The following is an 18,348-nucleotide window of genomic DNA, read 5'->3' as shown; positions in this document are numbered from 1 at the left end:
AGGTAGAAGTGGCACTCCAAAATCAATAGTTCCTTTCAGAGTCCGAGCTGGTGCTGTGAGGGGACGACATTGAAAATTAAAAGTACTACCTTCTTCTGCCAATAGATGAAAGTAGTTCTACTTTATACTTTTTCAAATAAGTGGTCCATTATCTCATTGTTAGCGACACAACAGTTTCAAATTTAACAAGTTAACACCCGAGAGTATAATCACACATTCCTCAGCTTGTGAAACCTTTATTCATTTCAAAGCATTCGCCTTTCCAAAATTTGCTCAAGCATTTTATTTTACAACTTTTGTCCTTTTATTCACAGCAGAAAGTTGAGTGCCTTTGTCTTGCTAAAACAACTCTTGCATTATTGTGTTATTTATGTCCCCAACAGTTTTCTCCAGCGGGGGACTTGATCTTCGAGGTTTACCTGGAAAAAAAGGAGCCGGAGAACTGCTGTTTAATCAAGGTCTGAGTCCTGTGTGTGTTTGTGTGTAGGTGTGTGTGCGTGTGGCCACTTCTCCCTGAGGTCCGAGCTGAAATAAGAGCAAGTGGAGTGAGGGATGGAAGCAGGTGCAACAGGACCCAAAGATGATGGTTCTGGGAGAGGAGAGGTGGAGGTTGATAGAATAGGGCCGAGGCATTGATGCTTTAAACCTGATGGGATTACAGCCAGCAGAAATAAATCAAAAGTGAGATAATCAAAAGAAATGTCCAGTTTAATTGAGTGAGTAATTGCGTTTCTTGAGCTGCGATGTACTGCTGGAGGTGATGGGGCCTTTCACAGCACAGAGTTAAACAGGAAGGATCAGTTGCAGTTTGACTTTTAGGTGGTTGAATTGAATTACAAACCACCACCAGCAACCAAGTACTACTTCTACTGCATTACACTAAATAATGCACGATGGAGGCTCCATGGCCTGCTTGTCTTCACAGAGATCTCTTTGTCTAGAAGGTTACGCAGCATGGCATTAAATGTATCTATCCAAGATACATGTCAGACATGTGGAGAGGCATATATTGAATGTCGTACTGCAGAATATTCTAGGCAAAGCAAGAATAATAACTAAAAACACAAGGAGGGGGAAAACAAGCAGAGCAAGAGTGAGGTTCTTGTTGGGTGTAAACCTAATGCGAGGTGGGTTTGGATTGTTGCAGCCTGTTACACCAACTCTAGTGCACTGTGGTCCGTATTTTGAGAACGCTGCACAGATTCACTTGGTTTTTTACCCCGGAGGCTGTCTGGGATGCCTGAGAGCTTCTGACCAGACCAGTCTTTTATGCCGCAATGAGGTCTTTTATGAGGTCAATGAGCTTTTTTTTTTTGCTTAAATTGCCCCCCAGGGATAAATGAAGTAATCCAATTGATTGATTTTGATGAAGACAATGCTCTTCACCAGAGAAGTTCCCCTTTACATAGTTAAAGCAGTTTTTTTAAATGTTGCCAGAGAGAGATGTCCAGCTTCTTTCAAAACTGTAATGACATTACCTCACTTGTGTAGGAATCAGTAAAGAGCTTTTAGATGTACTCCTCATTCCACAATATGTGATGTGACCATTTTGAGAGTGTAAATGCTAGAAAACCAAAACTGAGTTTTACCATCTGTGTTGTAGTTGTCTCCAAGTATGAGGGCTTCAGAGGTGGCAGAAACAGCCCTCAACATGAAGAACATCACTGTCAACACCGAGGACATGTGGACTACATTTGAAGTCATTGAGAATGGAGAGATGGGTAATTTACACTTCTGAAATATGTGTTTTTGTTGACATTCAGCGCAAGTATGATGTCAAAATTAATTTTACAATGAAAAGTAGGGCATTGAGAGTGACAGCAGCATCATGCTGCCAGTGCCAGGAGATGTATACATAAAGGGGAGTGGGGTCATTGAATTGAATTCTGCCCTGTTCTTTTGGGAGATCACACTTGATTTCATGGACCATATGATCAGATGCTGCTGGCCCATCCTTAATAAATGGATCTCAAAGAACATGGAGGCATACTAATTAATTAGCCTTGTGCTGTCGTTTTGATAATATGCACATTCATTAATCATCTTCCCCATGATGTCATAAATTACCTTCATCTTCTTTGCATGATCAGCCCAGGGAGCTGGGCCACCTCTTTCTGAATGAATATGCATTGATAGGACCTTGTGGCATACTCAGAGTGTGAGAGTAGCATTACTGGGGGAGGCGTCAAAGTTTAGCTTTGTGACTAGGGTGCTTAGCTGGCGGTCCCTCTGTACTTTTCATCAGTTCACTCAGAGTTTACACTCACTCTCATGTTTGTTTTTCTGCAAAGTTACAGAGGACACTGTGCCCTCTTCTAAAAATGAAGGTGTGTTGAATACTGAATATATTTGCAGTTCAGCAAATTTTCCATGGCAAGACAATATGTGTGCTGAAGAGTAAACAGGCAAGTTATTTTGAAGGTGGGACCGTGACAGGTTTGGCTTATAAAGCTATGAAGAGGGAGGGGAAGAACATTAATTAGCTATTTTGAAGGATGGCTTCAGATAAACACTGTTATCGAGGACAATAGGCAGAAACAGGAGCTAATATTTGTCGGGATATGAGGAACTAATTCTATGGCCCAGGTCTTTGAGATTGTGAGGGAGATAAACCTGCCTTCATGAATAAGTTATGCTGCTGCTGTGGAGCGATTTACCTCCCTCCGCCTCAAACACTGAGGACGAGCTGCTACACAAATCATCAACTCTTAAGGATGAGTGTCAATTAGGAAATGATAATGTGCACACCGAACACAACTTTACCTACAAAGAGAGCTAGTCAAAGCAACGTTAACGTTAATTACTTACCATTAACAGAATAGAAATGTCAAGTAAAAGATGGAAATAAACAGTTAATAATCAATTTATTACAGAAATTACAGAAAAATAGTCAATTTTTCTGTAATTTCTCCACATAGAGCGACCTCTGCATCACAGTGAGAAGGTGCTGGAGCAGGTCTTGGAGTGGAGCTCACTGGAGTGCCCCAGTTCTGCATTCCTGATCATCAAGAAGTTCCTTGCAGCCAAAAGAACTTCTGAGGAGAAAGGTAGTGGACAAAGTTCCGTCTTTAAAAAGTCCTTTGCTTTTTATCTAAATGGTATGATGCTAATATATGACAAATCAACAGTATTTTCCTTGAAGAGAGATTGTCTGAAGAACGTATTTTGTCATTATATCTAACTATCCTGTTTCAGACCAGAGGATGCTCATTAGAGGAGACTGTCTAAAGTTCAATGACGGATCGTCCAAATTGCTGTCGGGCCATAAATTCCAGGACAAATACGTGGCCCTTCGCTCGGAGAAACTGCTGCTCTACAGAGATATCAAAGTATGCACACATTTGCATCGTAATCTGCTGCTTTATCCCCAAAATAAAACCTACTATCACAGAGGGACTGGCTGGTATCTCAGGGGAACGCTAAAGGTTATAGAATCTAAAATATCACCATAAACAAAAGTAAAACCTTCTCTCTCTGGTTCCGTGCCAATGTCGAGGATTCAAATATTCAAATTGAGAGGTAAATAACATGTACCCCGACTGTGGAATTCCCAAGGCAAGAGTGGAGTAAGCTCCGTGATGGCCAGCAGGTAGAGGTCCCTGGGGAGGATTCTGTGCGTGTACAACATTTTAGAGTACTACTAAAACAGGGCCCAGGTGTGGTGAAAGATAGAAAAAGGTGCAGTACTTTTCAGAGAGATGAGGGAATGATTAGCTACAAAACAATTCTGAAATAAGTAGAATATAGACTAGATCAGGAACGTTTTCTGGTAAAGACATTGCTAATTTGATAGAGTCAATAATAATGACGTTTTTCCATTCCTTTACCATTTTCTGGTTTGAAAGCTTGAAAGTGGCTAATGTGGTAACTAATAAAGACTAGTTTTATGTTTTTTTGGATTGAAAACTACAGCGTTACAGACATGGCTGGCTAGCTTCTACCATACAATTTCATCCGTTAATGAAATTGTGTGCGTTTTTTTACCTTGACATGTTGCATGATACTTCTGAGGTAAATACAAATACAAAAAAAAAAAAAAAAACATGCATACATACATACATACAATTCCTTATATTAGAAAGTCTATGAGAAAAATGAATGGCAAATTTACTTCTTGAACCTTTCCGGGCTTCAACGTTTTCAACATCCTTTTTGCATTTTACAACGTTTTCTTCAATCAGAAACCACTGCTACTTCTGAGGGATGAGGGATTACACCGACACACTGCTACTTCTGTAACTACAACTGCCTTGAGGCTAAAAAGCAAAGCCGCCGCTGCCAATCTGTGCCAACGCCCTTTCCAGTCGTCCAGTTGAGCGCGGGCGTCACGCAATAGGACGCAACGACAACAGCAGCTGGAATAGAACCGCCGACTTCTGCAGATATTGGATCTGCTTCTCATTTTATGCATAAACGAGCGTCGCCTGATAGCATTCATTCACGTTTAACGCATTGTCTCGGATCCGCGCGTGTCGTAACATGGGGTGCGCCTCCATAAAAGCCGCATTCGTATCGGCCCCGAACAAACAAGGAGCCTAATTATCCGACTATTAAAAAGGAAGTTTTGTTTGTTCATATCGCACGGCCTCAACAATTGGAACAGGACGTGTATTAGGCACAAAGGATGTCGGAGGGATGGATTTGGCGTCGGGATGTGATGTGTAGGTGTCACCGCAGTGCTCTAACTTTGATTCACTCAGCTTTGTTCTCTTTGACTTTGTTCTTTGCCGCTCGAAGGAACAGGTCTGCGAATAATGACCCAAATGAATTGTCATGCGGCGACACTCTGACAATGCCACAAACAGGAAGTCGCTGCCATAACATTAAGTAAAACTTGACATGGTTGTTGATGCTCGGAATATAATCATACACTGTGGAGAGTTGTGCATTTTGTATTCCTACTCCCGCATGAACTTAAACTCTGCGATTTTGGGATGTTTTAACTCAATTCTATCGTCAGCACATTTTTTGGCTCGCTGTCAAACTCGATCCTTACACTTTTCCATCGTTCCTACTCAAAACACATACGTTGGACAAGTTTTCAGAATAAATATCCCACAATAAATATCCCACATTGAAATCCACAAGTATCCAAAAATATGATAAGCCCATAGAATGTTTTGATGTCTCAGTAATAAGATGAGCCTTTATTTGTCCCACAATGGGGAAATTGTATTAGATTACATAATGAAGACATGATCTGTATTATTCAGTCAATTATCCTAATATTGGGGTTTCTGTATGTCCCATCTGTTTTACAATGCGTTTTATCTGCCAACGACAATACTAAAAACTCAATTGCAGCCGTTCTTTTCTTTTACAGAGCACTAAAGCGGAGAAGGCCGTCCCGCTCAAGGCTGTGAAATGTTACCTGGGAATGAAGAAGAAGCTCAAAGCCCCAAACAGGTGAAATCAAACCCATCATCTCTTAACAGCCTGACTTCTTGTAGATAACAGCTGAAACAGTGATACACGCAGAGTTTTAGTCTTAGGCTTTCATTAAATCTGCAGCGGTGAAAAGGCACGGTTGATAATAAGCAGTTTGCACATGCTGGGCTTTTTAAGACACATCTGGTGTGTGACTACAAAGTAACAGTCCTGTGACATGTAACAATGGAACACATTTCAAATTATACTGTTTCACTAGCGGTCTGTTTGTTAGGTCGGGCTGCGCAATATAACACCATTGAATCAAAAATGCAATTCGAGTTTGTGCCATTATCAAATCTCAAAAGGTGCAGTTACTTTAGTTATAGAATGTCCTCCGCAAAGAATAAAAAATCCTGTATTTTTATAGAAAGATCTTGTATCTGTAGTTTAGACCTCTATAAATTGTGGGATTTTAAAATAAATTGTTGATCAGGTCATATTGCGGTCTTCTTTCCTTTGTTTTTTGTTGTTGTTGTTTTTTAAACTGGGAACCGAATCCTACCTTTTTAAATATTTATTTCAAATATTGTCACAATCATAAAATTGCAATTACATTTGTCTCCTAAATTATCCAAATCTAGTGTTAAAGGGCAAATATGATGCATTAGGTATATTTTTATTGTACTTAAACATGCTCTTGAGTACCTTAAGTTTGGCATCTCATGTTTTAAAATTAAAAAACATTTTTATAACAAAAAAATGTACATTGGGATCTCTACCTATTTTCAACACTGCAAACTGTGTAATTCCCCCTTGCAGGATGGCGCCACCACTAAACAGTTTAAAGATACACATTTCAGAGAACACGCTTTCGGTTTACTTCCTTGTCTCAGCACGCAGTTGTACTGATCGTGAAGACGACAGAAAAGCACAGACTGGTGATGATTTATGGACTTAAACAGCAGAGAAGATTCTCACAGTCACGTTGGAGCCAAATCGCAGCTAAGTTAGAGTCACGTCAAAGTCACGTCAGAGCTACGTCAGTTATCCAAGAAACATCAGTAATCGTGGAGAAGCAAAGAGGAGTGAGAGAGAGTAGATTGTCTTACCAGGATTCCTCAAACTAGCACGAAATAAGCTAAATGCTACTCCAAGTATGTTTTTGATGAGGGAACAATGTTAGAACATGGTTAAACACTGAAAAACACAGAATTTAGCATTATGTGCCCTTTAAGTTGGTAACATTGACCTAAACAAATTGATTATAGCGTTAGCTTGATTACATTTCTGAAATTAATCAGAAACAAGCAAAATGTGCCATAAATGTCTGCATTAAAGTTGCACTACGTAACTTTTCGGTGCCACCGGCTCGTCCATGGAGATGTTATCGCTCTGGAATGTTCCATAATATGACATTAAAGTTACCTATCTCCATGGAGACCAGCAGTTTAATACCATACAGTGGGACGTTTTAGCCAAAGCAGGACATATTACAATATTGCAATATAACAGTTGTTTTTTGTTTTTATTGTAAACCATACATTTAATTAGTAAATCATCACAACTAATTCAATATTATCTTGTCAATGATATATTACCCTCTTTTACGGTAGTGTCCTGTCTGAAAGTGCGTTAAATCACAGCCGTCCTATTGCTCCGTCGACTTGAATGTATTTTACTTTGGCCGAAGACGCATTCAAAGTAAGTATATCCGTGTAAAGAATAGTGCGCGTCAAAAAAATGAGGCATTGATCCGAATGAAATAAGAGCTACCTTAAAGTGCACTCCATGTCCATTTATTCATTTGCCTTTTAGCCTAGCGTCGCTGAAGGTTTTTTCATTTTTGAAGATGGCCACTCTTGGTCCAGATGCTGATGTTCCTTTACGGTGAATGGACAATGGGAGAAATGCTAGGCTAGATTCTATGACCTCATTCCCCGTGCTATTGCTGTCTGTGCTTAAACATTTAGGATATCAGATATACAAGTAAGACAATACTCAACAGGAGGTATCACTTAGCATTAGGCACTATGACTTTTTTTTTTTTTTCCTGTCTTAAGTTCCGAAATGCGATTAACATTTCCAAACTCGATTTTTAAAATGTTGGGCGTCTGTGTAAATGCGATGTATTTTTGTCTTGTACATCTCTTTTAAGATCGTAAATGCTTCAGGGATAAAGTTTGACTCGACTAGAAACAGATGAAGAGTTAACAAGTTTTATTATTCCATTATTCTGTGACTATCATAGAATATATTTTGTTCACACCACATTAATCTAATTAACTGCACAGCCAATTATCACTTCTTTGTAATGTGGTTTAATAACATGTTCTTATCTTTCTTTATCACATCCTTCGTAAACACCAACACCTACCTAAACCACTCTCGTGTTTGTAATTATAAAGTAAAGATTTTTAGCTTTGCTCTACTACGGTGTTATTTTAGATGAACTTTTCTCACTGTCCCTGCAGATACTTTTCTATACTACTCCTCACCTCGTCTTATTTTTCACTGGAGCACGATCGATTGAACGTAATTGCATTTTAATAAATACAAATGATCAGCCTCCCTCTCAGTAGATAGAAATCCCAGCCACCAATGCTTTATTGTAATGATTTTCTATTATTATAATTTATGACACTTGCCAAAACTGCAACAGCTCCAGTTGGTCATCTAAACTTTTTGAGAAGCATGAATTTAGTGTCTGGAAATAATCTCTGGAATGTTAGGGAAAGCTGTAACATAGATGTTTTAATTACTGGCAAATTGAACAAAACTCTTTATATGAATTAATTCAGTCAAGTATTTAAAGGTGCTTTAACTTTTGTTGATGTCATCCCTTTGTTTATATGGTTTATGGTAGCAAACCATTTGATTTTGATATAACTGACATGATTGTGTCAAATATAGGGCTGCAAAGATTAATCAACTAGTCATGACTGGTCAGCTAAAAAAATAATGATAGTTGTATTTTGATACACGTGATCTGGGCAGTACAAACTTACTTATTCACATTATTGAATCAATATGTCAGCAATGTCTGTCAATAATAATCAAGAATGCACTTAATTTATAAATCTCTATATTTCAAACTTTATTTGGTTAAACATAAAAAAAAATCTCAATTTACAATAGAAACATTAGATGACATGATAGACAACTAATCAAATCATTGTTCGTTACAGCCCTAGTCAAATGTAATATAATAAATGTAAAATGATTGATATTGCAGTTCTTAACAGGCATATCCAGTCGTGCCTCCAAGGGGTGGTCTGGGGAGTCCCCTGATATTTGATTGTTCACCCTAGTGGTCAGCTCATGTCTGATTGGTTAGTAACTTAAATGAGCTCTTAAATGCATTCTAGTCAGTGTAATAAAGGTCTGCTTTATTTGGTTACACAACCCAAAGGTGAGAATGAAGCATTTTTGTATAATAATGAGCTGAAATCCCTGATCATTCTTCCAACACATATCCGTGAATCCCTTGTGGATATTGTGAATTTCACAGTTAAAACAATGCACTCTGTAAACTTTGCATGTTGTTTCTGTCAGTATCTTTAATAGAACTTTACTAAGATAAGATAAGATATTCCTTTATTGTCCCACATGGGGAAATTTCATTGATGCAACGCAGGTAGATACAGAGGTAGATACAGAAGAACAGATCACTTATAGGAAGTTTGAAAAACACTTTCAGTAGAAGATCTCCTATAAACAAAAACTCCCAGACAAAACCTCCCAGTACCCAACAAGGGATGAGGGGAAAATAATAAAGATAAAAATAAATAAGTAAATTATGTGTTTTATAAAAGCAGTACTTTGTGACAAAATAAGACCACTGTGCACTGCCTCCAGCTAATAATGATGTATTTTGTGTCTTTCTCGTCAATCAGGAAGTAAGAGACAAAAGCTTTGATTGGTTGCGCGTGGGTGGTCCGCCCCAGTTTCGCTTCGCCATCTGAAAAAAGCCTGTAAATAAATGCGGAACATAGATTTTAACTGTTAACTTTTAATTTTACTTCTTTTGCGGTGTGAAAATTAGGTACTCCATCTTTACACAAAGCTATTTGTACACATATCTATACTTCTTTGACAGGAAGGGGCGTCACACAGTTTTGTTTTACTGTTCCAGTAAGATGTATATCTATTTTTGCACGTATATGCCCTGTACTATAGTTAGCAGAACCTACATAAGAAGAATAATCTTTTCTGTATTGCATGCGTGTGCCCTTCTCCTCGTTCTTTTATATCTCCTGTCTATTTCAGTCACAATATGCACTTTTAAACAGAGTACATAAAGGTAGTACTTTTTTACTCCTGGTCAGTAGCAGCACTAGTTTGAAACTTTGAAGAGTTAAGTGGAAATAACATTCTCATAGAGTTAATGGTAAGTTTTCAATGTTTCCATGTTTCCTCAGTGCACTTTGACCCGGTGCATAAACACGCCTGTTTTAGCATCACATATTTACTTATTAATTATTCAGTTTAGCACCTTGTATTTGTACTTCATATCTCGTTCTTCGTTGGTGTAAGGTGTTAAATGCCCAAGAGTTTAAAGGAAGTTATTATATTATTATTAACATATCTGACTTTTGATTGTGTTTGGATTTTCAGTTGGGGCTTTACAGTCTACACAGAGAAACAACAATGGTAAGCACTGATCATTAAATTCTATAGCTATGATTAGGGTGTGGCAATATTGACATAAATTAATGTCAATCCAACAAAAATGTGTTAAAATGTGTTTTCAAATGGACTTGTTGAGGTTTAATTGTCAGACAAATGTGAAATGTTGGTCAAATTAACTTTTCAAAAGTGCAGAAAATATTACCTTATAGCCTTATTTGAAAGTATACAACAAAACTTTTCTCCTTATTTTTAATCAGCTCCTTTTGTAGTTGCTTATTTTTTTAAGCATTTTTTACTATAAAAGATTTTTTCAGTATTATCTAGTAAATTTTGATATATTGCCCACCTCTAGCTATTGTTTTATTTTAATGTAGCTAATTATAGGACTTAATTATGAACCATTATTATACTTATTCAACACTAAAGGATTACAGTGATCCCTCGCTATAACGCGGTTCACTTTTCGCGGTCTCGCTGCTTCGCGGATTTTCATCATGCATTGTGTTCTGCATTCTGATTGGCTAAACAGTCTCTCCGCGTCTTCTCTACCTGTGTGTCAATAACGTTATGGATTAATATGTACACATACGTAAGACCACTTGCCAAATTGAAGTTTGCGAGGCCGGTGAGAGCGCGCGTGTGAGCTGCGGGAGAGGCCGGTGAGAGTACAGTACAAACGTTAATACAGTACTTTTATTTGTTAAACAAATGCTTGGGCCAGTAAAAAGGTTTTGTTCCTTGCTTTCAATGTTTTATGGAGTATTTCATTGTATAATAACTGTAAAAAAATAAAGGTTTCTACTTTTTCGACAAGATTTCGACTCCCGCCGGTTCTTCTTGGAACGTAACCCCCGCGATAAACGAGGGATCACTGTACTTTAGTTCTGGAGTGAAAGCTTTTTCAAAACACATTTTTCCCTTGTAAATAATTTCATACTGACAAAATGTTCAATATCATACAGGTAGTGCTCAATCTATAGGTTTATGCTGCTAAAACAACATTTAATTCACCCAAATGTGGTTTAGTAGCTGAAACTTTTTTGTTTTTTATTGGAATGTGGACCGTCTTACATAATTATGGTATTTATATGCCTCAGAATAGCCCACTTATTACATATAAATACAGCATGTTCTTCTCGGTGTACTCAGGCAGCACACAGTTCATAGGACACGTAGCGTTTAAAGCATCATATTAGATTGTCATTAGCGCTCCTCTCGCTGTTGGTAATGGACACTTTTCTCATGGAATCATTCACGGTAGGATTCATCCGACCAGTCTCGAGACGCCTTGTCCAGATGACCTGTCAGTGAATGCTGTGATTCACAATGTACGTTTATGGAAGGAAATGACAAGGTAGCGAGAGTAACTGCATGTGCGGCTCTGCTCCTCAGGCATTTCTGTTGCAACAAGAGGGAGGTGCAGGTCGCCTGGGTGACAGACATCGTCCGAACTAAGGTGGGTGTACGCTTAATGCAAAAGAAGAAGACAGTCAAAGATCTAAATATGAATGGTCAAAGTAGGCTCGTATCAGTGTACCTGTGTGAAGAGAACACACAGATACCCTCTCTTAATCATCTAAATTATTATTATTATTTTTAGTCCATTTAGTCCATGACCTGCATTAGGCCTATATACACTATGCAAAGTGACACAGTGTAACTTTCTGGAGGAAGAAGACACCTGCAGGATTCTATGGAGATAGAAAGTGATATGCATACACCAGAACATCCTGGATGGAGATGGATAAGTTTTAAATAATCTTGTGGAATATTATAGCCAAAGGAATATTTCCATGGAAACGAGCAGCAGGAGGCTCCCAGGTCATATATGAGTGAATTTAGTGGAGATGCAAGCCCTTTTTCAGTAAGAACGCATATTTGTATTAATTTTTAGTGCAATAAGTACATAAAAAAAAAAAAAAACAGACAAACATACTTTTATTTTTGTTTATTGTTGGCTAAAATCATATACAGTGGTGCTTTAAATTAGTCAGATTATTTATTTTTGTATGTGTATATATATATATATATATATATATATATATATATATAACCACAGTTTTTGACTTTTGGGATGGATGATATGGGAAAAAAATAATCAAGACTTTTTTTCCCTTTTATATTGATCGGTCTCAATGTTTGATTACATTTGATTTGGTCCTTTCCAAAACAAAATAAAAAGGCTTTTAGTAATGATTTCATGAACATTTAAGATGTTTAATCTGTGCCATTTAATAATAAAAAAAAAGTCTGACCGAGGATTGGCCACAGGCCAACTGACTCACTGAATCTCCATCTCGATCTTTTGATGAATTATCCTGCCCTAACTGACTTTCTGTTCAAAAAGACATTTCACTGAAACTAACAGAGGATTATCATTTATGTGTTTTTATTTTTTAAACAGGAATTTTGAGAACAATTGCATTCAAGTACAAAGTAGTGGGCGGAGATACGGCATAGGTGAACACTGACATTTTCTGAGCACTCAAGGCTCAGTTGCAGGACAATACAGACTTACCGGTATTCAAATATGCATGAATGAATCAAAATACAGCTTTAAGTATACTAATGATGAGGGAAAACTGTTATCACATGCTTCAAAGCTCATCTTAGTTGATTTTACATGATGTGACAGAGTGTTAAACATAATTCACATATTTTGATACAGCTTTGGCATAAATAATAAAGGGACTTTTCATACTATGACTAACACACACAGGAAATTGTACACATTTTAAAATTGACCATGGAGGGGACGTAGGGATGACATTACCAAGACGAAAAAACTTGTCAAATTTAACATGACAGATTTGACAGTACATTTATTTCCTCTTAAATTGTTTCATCACTCAGAAAAGACTGAAATATTTAAGACAACGCTGTCTCTTTTCTTATGTGTGGAAAAATATATATTCAATTACCAGAATAACTCGTGTTGAACTTGAAGATATCATAAATCATATCTTTAGATTATGATGTTCTGAACCCTAAACAGTGAGGAGAAGTGTGGAGTTTTGGAGGTCACTCTGTAATAAGATAAATCGCTTTATGTGGAAAAAAGCTCTGAGGAGAAGGTCAGGGCGACTGTAACAATCACATTTAGGTACTTATAGCCCCGAGATACGGCTAAGTGTTGACACAGCACATGCCACAGCATCAATAATGCAGTACTGTGTCGTACGGCCCTAATATTCCATCTACAAATCTAATGTTTTTGTCATTAAACTAAACCTGGAGTGTCCCTCACTTTTTCAGGAAGGTCAGATTCGGGAAGTGTGAAAAGGTTCAAGGGCTGTCTGGCTTATGAATTACATTTAAACGTGCTATTTTGTCATGATAATAATAATACAATTGTGTTAGCTTTTCAGTTTGGCTCCAGATTTAAATAAAATAAAGTGATAAAATCTGAGTGAATGGAAATGGAAACCAGGAAATACATTACATACATACATACTACAACAAAAATACAAAAAGAAGATCATTTAGTGATTAAAAATCTGGTGTGAGCGCAGTGAAATGATGCAAATGCAAATAATCACACAAGATTCATCTTAAGAGATGCATTTTGAAGCCAAGAGTCATGACTCAAACTTTGGACATCACTAAATGTTCCTTCCTCCTCGGTCCCGCTGCGTCTAAAATGCCAAGCTCGTTCCATTAGTCTTTCTGGGAACCGCAGCCAGTGTTGTTTATCACAGGTGCTTACAGTAAAAAAAAAAAAAAAAAAATCTCTCAATACTTTTGTTTGGGTTGGCAAGTAAAAAGGGGCAACTCTGTCCGCACAACCACTCTAAAATGAAAAGCCAATTGTTCATGTGTTGTTGTTCTGAGTGTTTCAAGGTGTTTATTACAGCACTCTCAGCGACTTTACCTTCAGTTCCGAGAGGCTTTCAGCTCCACAAAATAATCCCATTGCGGGCTCGAGCTGGCTAAAAATATTAGGCTCCTTCTCCGCCAAAATCCTCTAAATATTAGGATTGTCAGCAAGGACTTTACCGGAAGGGCAGAGGAAAGTGAAGATGAGAAAATAGACATACCGGACTAGTAGTTGCCTGACGCCTTTTCTTTTACCTGTTAGACAGCCAGCCGACAGTTGCTATGGAAACTGCGGGACTCATTTTTGAGACGAGGTGCGATGGGATCCGGCGAGTGGACAGATCAGAGAGGCCGGAGAAGGTCCAAGGACAGGTGCAGCGGTGATAAAAGGAGGATTTGTTAAAAGAGGGACGTAAGCGCGAGTCTGCGGGTCGCACCGCGACGAAGGAAGCTGTCAGAGAGAAAGTGTGCGCGGACATCAAACGAGACTTTTTAAGGAGGGCCGGAGCTCGTTAGGAAGTTTGTCTTTGCGCTATAGCTGCGTCACTTTTAATACTTTTAAAAATATCTGCAAATGACAACTCACTGGACTGGAATTTATAAAAAGATACAACAAATAAGGCTTATTTAGCTCTGTATTTGTACATTTAGAAAAGCGTTTACTGGGATTCTGGGCTGTGGAGTTATCGTGTCGTACTTTCAATATTGTTTATTTGGTGTTTATTTTACCATTATTATTAGTATTATTTTGTCTTACGCTAGCTGTTTTTATTTTATTTTATCTTTATTTTCCCCTCCATTCCTTATTAAGAAATGAGGGGTTCTGTCTAGGAGTTTTTGTTCATGAGAGTTTTGTTTATAAGAGTTCTTCTATTAAGAGTGTTATAAGTTATCTGTCCTTTTCCTCTGTATCTACCTGCGTTGCAACAATGAAATTTCCCCATGTGTGGACAATAAAGGACAATAAATCTTATCTTATATCAATACCGGGATATTTTCAAGTAGCAATGTATCACAGGCCTGCTTTACTGTCCAATATAGCTAATAGTTTAACATTTTAACAGCTTAAAATGGCAACTTTAAAGGAGATGTATTGTGTTTTTTCGGGTACTCAGTATTGAACTTTAACACAAGTAGATCATCGTTTGACATTATTTTTGCGAAGTGTGAAAACTACTTAATAACAGACGGGTCCATTGATTTCCTGTTCAAAACTGCGGAACTGCTAAGCCCCGCCTCTTCATAGAGACGTTTCACTGCAACAAGCAGCAGAATGTCCTTTAGTTTTTGCTTTTTTTGTTTGTTTTATTACATTTTAGAGCCCTACATGTGTTAATCTGAGTCTTATTTTCAATTAATCTCAACAAAAAACACAAATGTGGGCGGGGATAGGGGGTAGATGTAAACAGGACTTTACTGAGCTTTGTAGGACAATACAGGATTACTCAAGCATGCAGTGAACATGAGTAAACGAATGAGGAAGAAATACTGTTGTGACAAGTTTAAAACCTCATTAAAGTTGATTTTGCAATGTGTCTTCCCTTTGAAATATATAAAATATGTTGTTGTGCAGCCTCTGAGTAATTTAAGTCTAGAGATCCTGTTGACAAGGAATATAAAAAAATAAGTACTCCTCTTTTCTCTTAAAAGGCTTTAGGCTGTCACACTTAGACTAAGACGCGAGACATGTTAGCGTTAGTTTTTTTGCTCTGGAAAACGATAATGGAAAGTGTGAAAATGAAAACGATCAGACTTTGCGTGAAATGAATCGCAGCACGTTTTTCCAAGTTTGATCTGTGTCACAGTCTCGCTGTCGGAGATGTGACCCACGTTTTCCAGCTGAAGACTTTCCTCACCATCAGTAGTTTTATCATCACAGACAAACACCAGTGGTTTTAAGGTGGTCAAATGTAAAACCTCTCGTCACGCTAAAAGCTTCTTCCCACACGCTTGAGCAATGCACTTTAACTATTAGGACCTTGCACTTTACTTGATTTTATTATTAGTTTTCTTAAAATCATATTAACTTCATCTTTTTGGCTTGCGTACTTTCACAGTGCCAGTTTTTTCATGGTTCTTTTAGTGTTTTGTAACTTATGTCCGTTGTTGTGGGCTTTGGGTCTTTCCAATGTGTTTTTTAACTGCAAATGGCAAATAAACTCAACTTGAACATGTACTGTATGTGCATGTGAAGCTGTGTATCGCTTCATATTAAACCATGTACCAAGAAGCACATTCTAGTACATTATCGCGACTTTTCTTTTTGTTTTTCTGATTTGTATTATTGGATGTGTGTTTCAGTTTGGCTCTGATATATGTTTGAAGAGCATTACTTCAAATGCATCCACAATCAAGGCTTCCACTCTGGGACCGGGCACTACACTGCTTAGCAACCACCCTGGTAAACAGGTCAGTTATTGCTTTTATGACTAGATATATTGAAATTCATAACTACGCAGACTGTGAAAAATAAGTAGATTGCCATTGCCATTTCATTAAAAGTATGCGCATTTTAAGATAAGATACACAAGGAATTCTCCCACTGACATGAATAATGTCGGGGGCTTGGCCTCTGAGGTGCGCGCTAGCTGTAGAAAATGTAGTGCAATTTATCTTTATCGGCCGTTTTTGCCCCCAGCTGACAGACAAGACGATTTGTGTTGGCGAGAGCAGCTTTGCCAAGTCCGGTAAAGTTGGCAGCATTCAGCACAAGACCAATACCATCGCCAACTGCTTAAGGCACGTGGACATGTTCAAAGCGCCGGACGTCCAGCACCAAAGGACCTCAGTGGACGCGGGCCAAACGCTGACACTGCCTCCGCCCTCCTCCAGCTCGCCTGTCACGCTTCTAGCCAAAAGCGGGTACAAAAACACCAGTAAAAAGCCCTCTTTAGTTGGAGATTCAAAAATGCCGGCCAATCTTCTCAATGAACTCAACTCTGTGCTGAGTAAGAGCGGGCGCGGTGCGAAGAGCGGCCAGCGAGAGCAGCCGCTTTGACCTGGAACACGTCCACATTAAAGGTCGATGTGGAGGAGGAGACGGGAGCGGGAGCGTCTTAGCCTCGGGACAGTGCTGTTATGAAATCCGGGAGGGCGAGGGAAGTGTGGGAAACAGGTGCAGGAGATGCCCGAGGTCACGCAGACCGCAGCTGGACATGGCGCTTACCAAAGTACTGCTGCTTTATAAAGACCTCGGACAATGTTACAAAAATAGTGTTTAGTCCCTGCACAGCTCAGACCTTTCCTGAAATAAAATGCTTATTTTAGTCAGATTTCTTTCTATTCTTTTATAAATCAAAGTAATGTGTTCTTATATTGTGCTTTGTTAATTTGTAGGTTAACATCTAATTGTGCGAAATATTGTTGTGTACATTGTATTTTATGTAAATCAATTTGATAAGAGATATATTTTTTTATTAAAATGTATTTTTGTGGGGTTATGTTATATTTTTAGCTTTATCACTACCTTAGAGCTGGAAAAATGACAAAGATACTGCACTGTAAACATACTGTACTTTACATTCAATTTCTATTTACCTACAAGGCCTAAAATAAGGACTATTCCTGCCCACATCTTACTAACTTAAAGGGGTAACCTTGGTCTGCCTGTAATATCCCACAGTATGGCATTAAACGTGTATAATCCCATGAATGCAGACAGGCCAAGGTAAAAGTACAGGTTTATATTGCTCATATTTAAGGAGATATACTGTATCATGCATTTCACTGCAACAAGCAGCAGATTACATTTACATACAAGGGACATTAAAAAAACAGCACATGAATCACTCAAGAGTCTTTATTTTTCAGATAATAAAAGTATAGGAATGTGGCTGGGGATAGGAGGTAAGTGAAAACAAGCATTTTCTGAGCACTTAAGCTTCAGTCGTTAGGAGTTTATTTTGTATTATTTTTCATTCACAAAAAAACACTAAGGAATGAATTCAAGACGTGCATTTAATGTCACATTGTGGAATTTTCTAGGCAAAGAACTAACAGAAAAGCAGGTGGCAGACCCTCCACCAGAAAGTTACGTAGTGCGCCTTTAACATACTGCATTTGCACTGAATCCCATTTCATTAACGTATGTTTAGATACGCTCATGTATAGTATTTGATATTGCTTTTAAATATAAATTTGCTTCTTTTTTTTTTGCATTGTGAAAACTTGATTCTGAAAACAATACCACAAAAACAACAGACTTTTAATATGAAACTGACTGACTGGATTAGCGGGTAGATTTAGCTAAATGATGGAACATTTTTCTGTTTGAATGCCCCTTCTCCCTGCAGCACATTGTAGCACTTTTATTTCTAGAATATGTTCTTGCTATGTTTGGGCTTGTTTTATTATTTTATATGTTCTCCTTATAGATCTACATCTTCTCAATGTATTGAAACCTGGTCACCTCCAAATACAATATATTTAAATAAAATTATATCACCATTCTATTCATGGAATCATCAACATTTCTTGTCCTGCGAAATGTAAGAATAAACCTGCCGCCGCCCGCTTCTTGAATAATGTATTGTG

The 18,348-nt window shown here is 38.0% G+C and overlaps 1 protein-coding gene across 1 annotated transcript in view; it reads left to right on the top strand.

Annotated features, from left to right (window-relative positions):
• The window catches only part of arap2 (ArfGAP with RhoGAP domain, ankyrin repeat and PH domain 2), a 120,450-nt gene extending 103,460 nt beyond the window's left edge, over positions 1–16,990 (top strand). Inside the window, exons 24-32 of the mRNA XM_072458669.1 lie at positions 384–458; positions 1,604–1,721; positions 2,919–3,047; positions 3,196–3,329; positions 5,324–5,406; positions 9,985–10,020; positions 11,392–11,455; positions 16,117–16,224; positions 16,454–16,990. Coding sequence (XP_072314770.1) covers positions 384–458; positions 1,604–1,721; positions 2,919–3,047; positions 3,196–3,329; positions 5,324–5,406; positions 9,985–10,020; positions 11,392–11,455; positions 16,117–16,224; positions 16,454–16,813 — 1,107 coding nt within the window. The 3' untranslated portion in view covers positions 16,814–16,990. The remainder of the gene's footprint in view (positions 1–383; positions 459–1,603; positions 1,722–2,918; positions 3,048–3,195; positions 3,330–5,323; positions 5,407–9,984; positions 10,021–11,391; positions 11,456–16,116; positions 16,225–16,453) is intronic.
• The last annotated feature ends 1,358 nt before the right edge of the window (positions 16,991–18,348 follow it).

Source organism: Eucyclogobius newberryi, unplaced genomic scaffold (assembly GCF_026437365.1).
Source record: "Eucyclogobius newberryi isolate DKJ021-1_F unplaced genomic scaffold, fEucNew1.0.hap1 SCAF_22, whole genome shotgun sequence".
NCBI classification, from domain to species: domain Eukaryota; kingdom Metazoa; phylum Chordata; class Actinopteri; order Gobiiformes; family Gobiidae; genus Eucyclogobius; species Eucyclogobius newberryi.
Note: the sequence above shows the minus strand (reverse complement) of the source record. Positions and strands in the feature narration are given on the sequence as shown.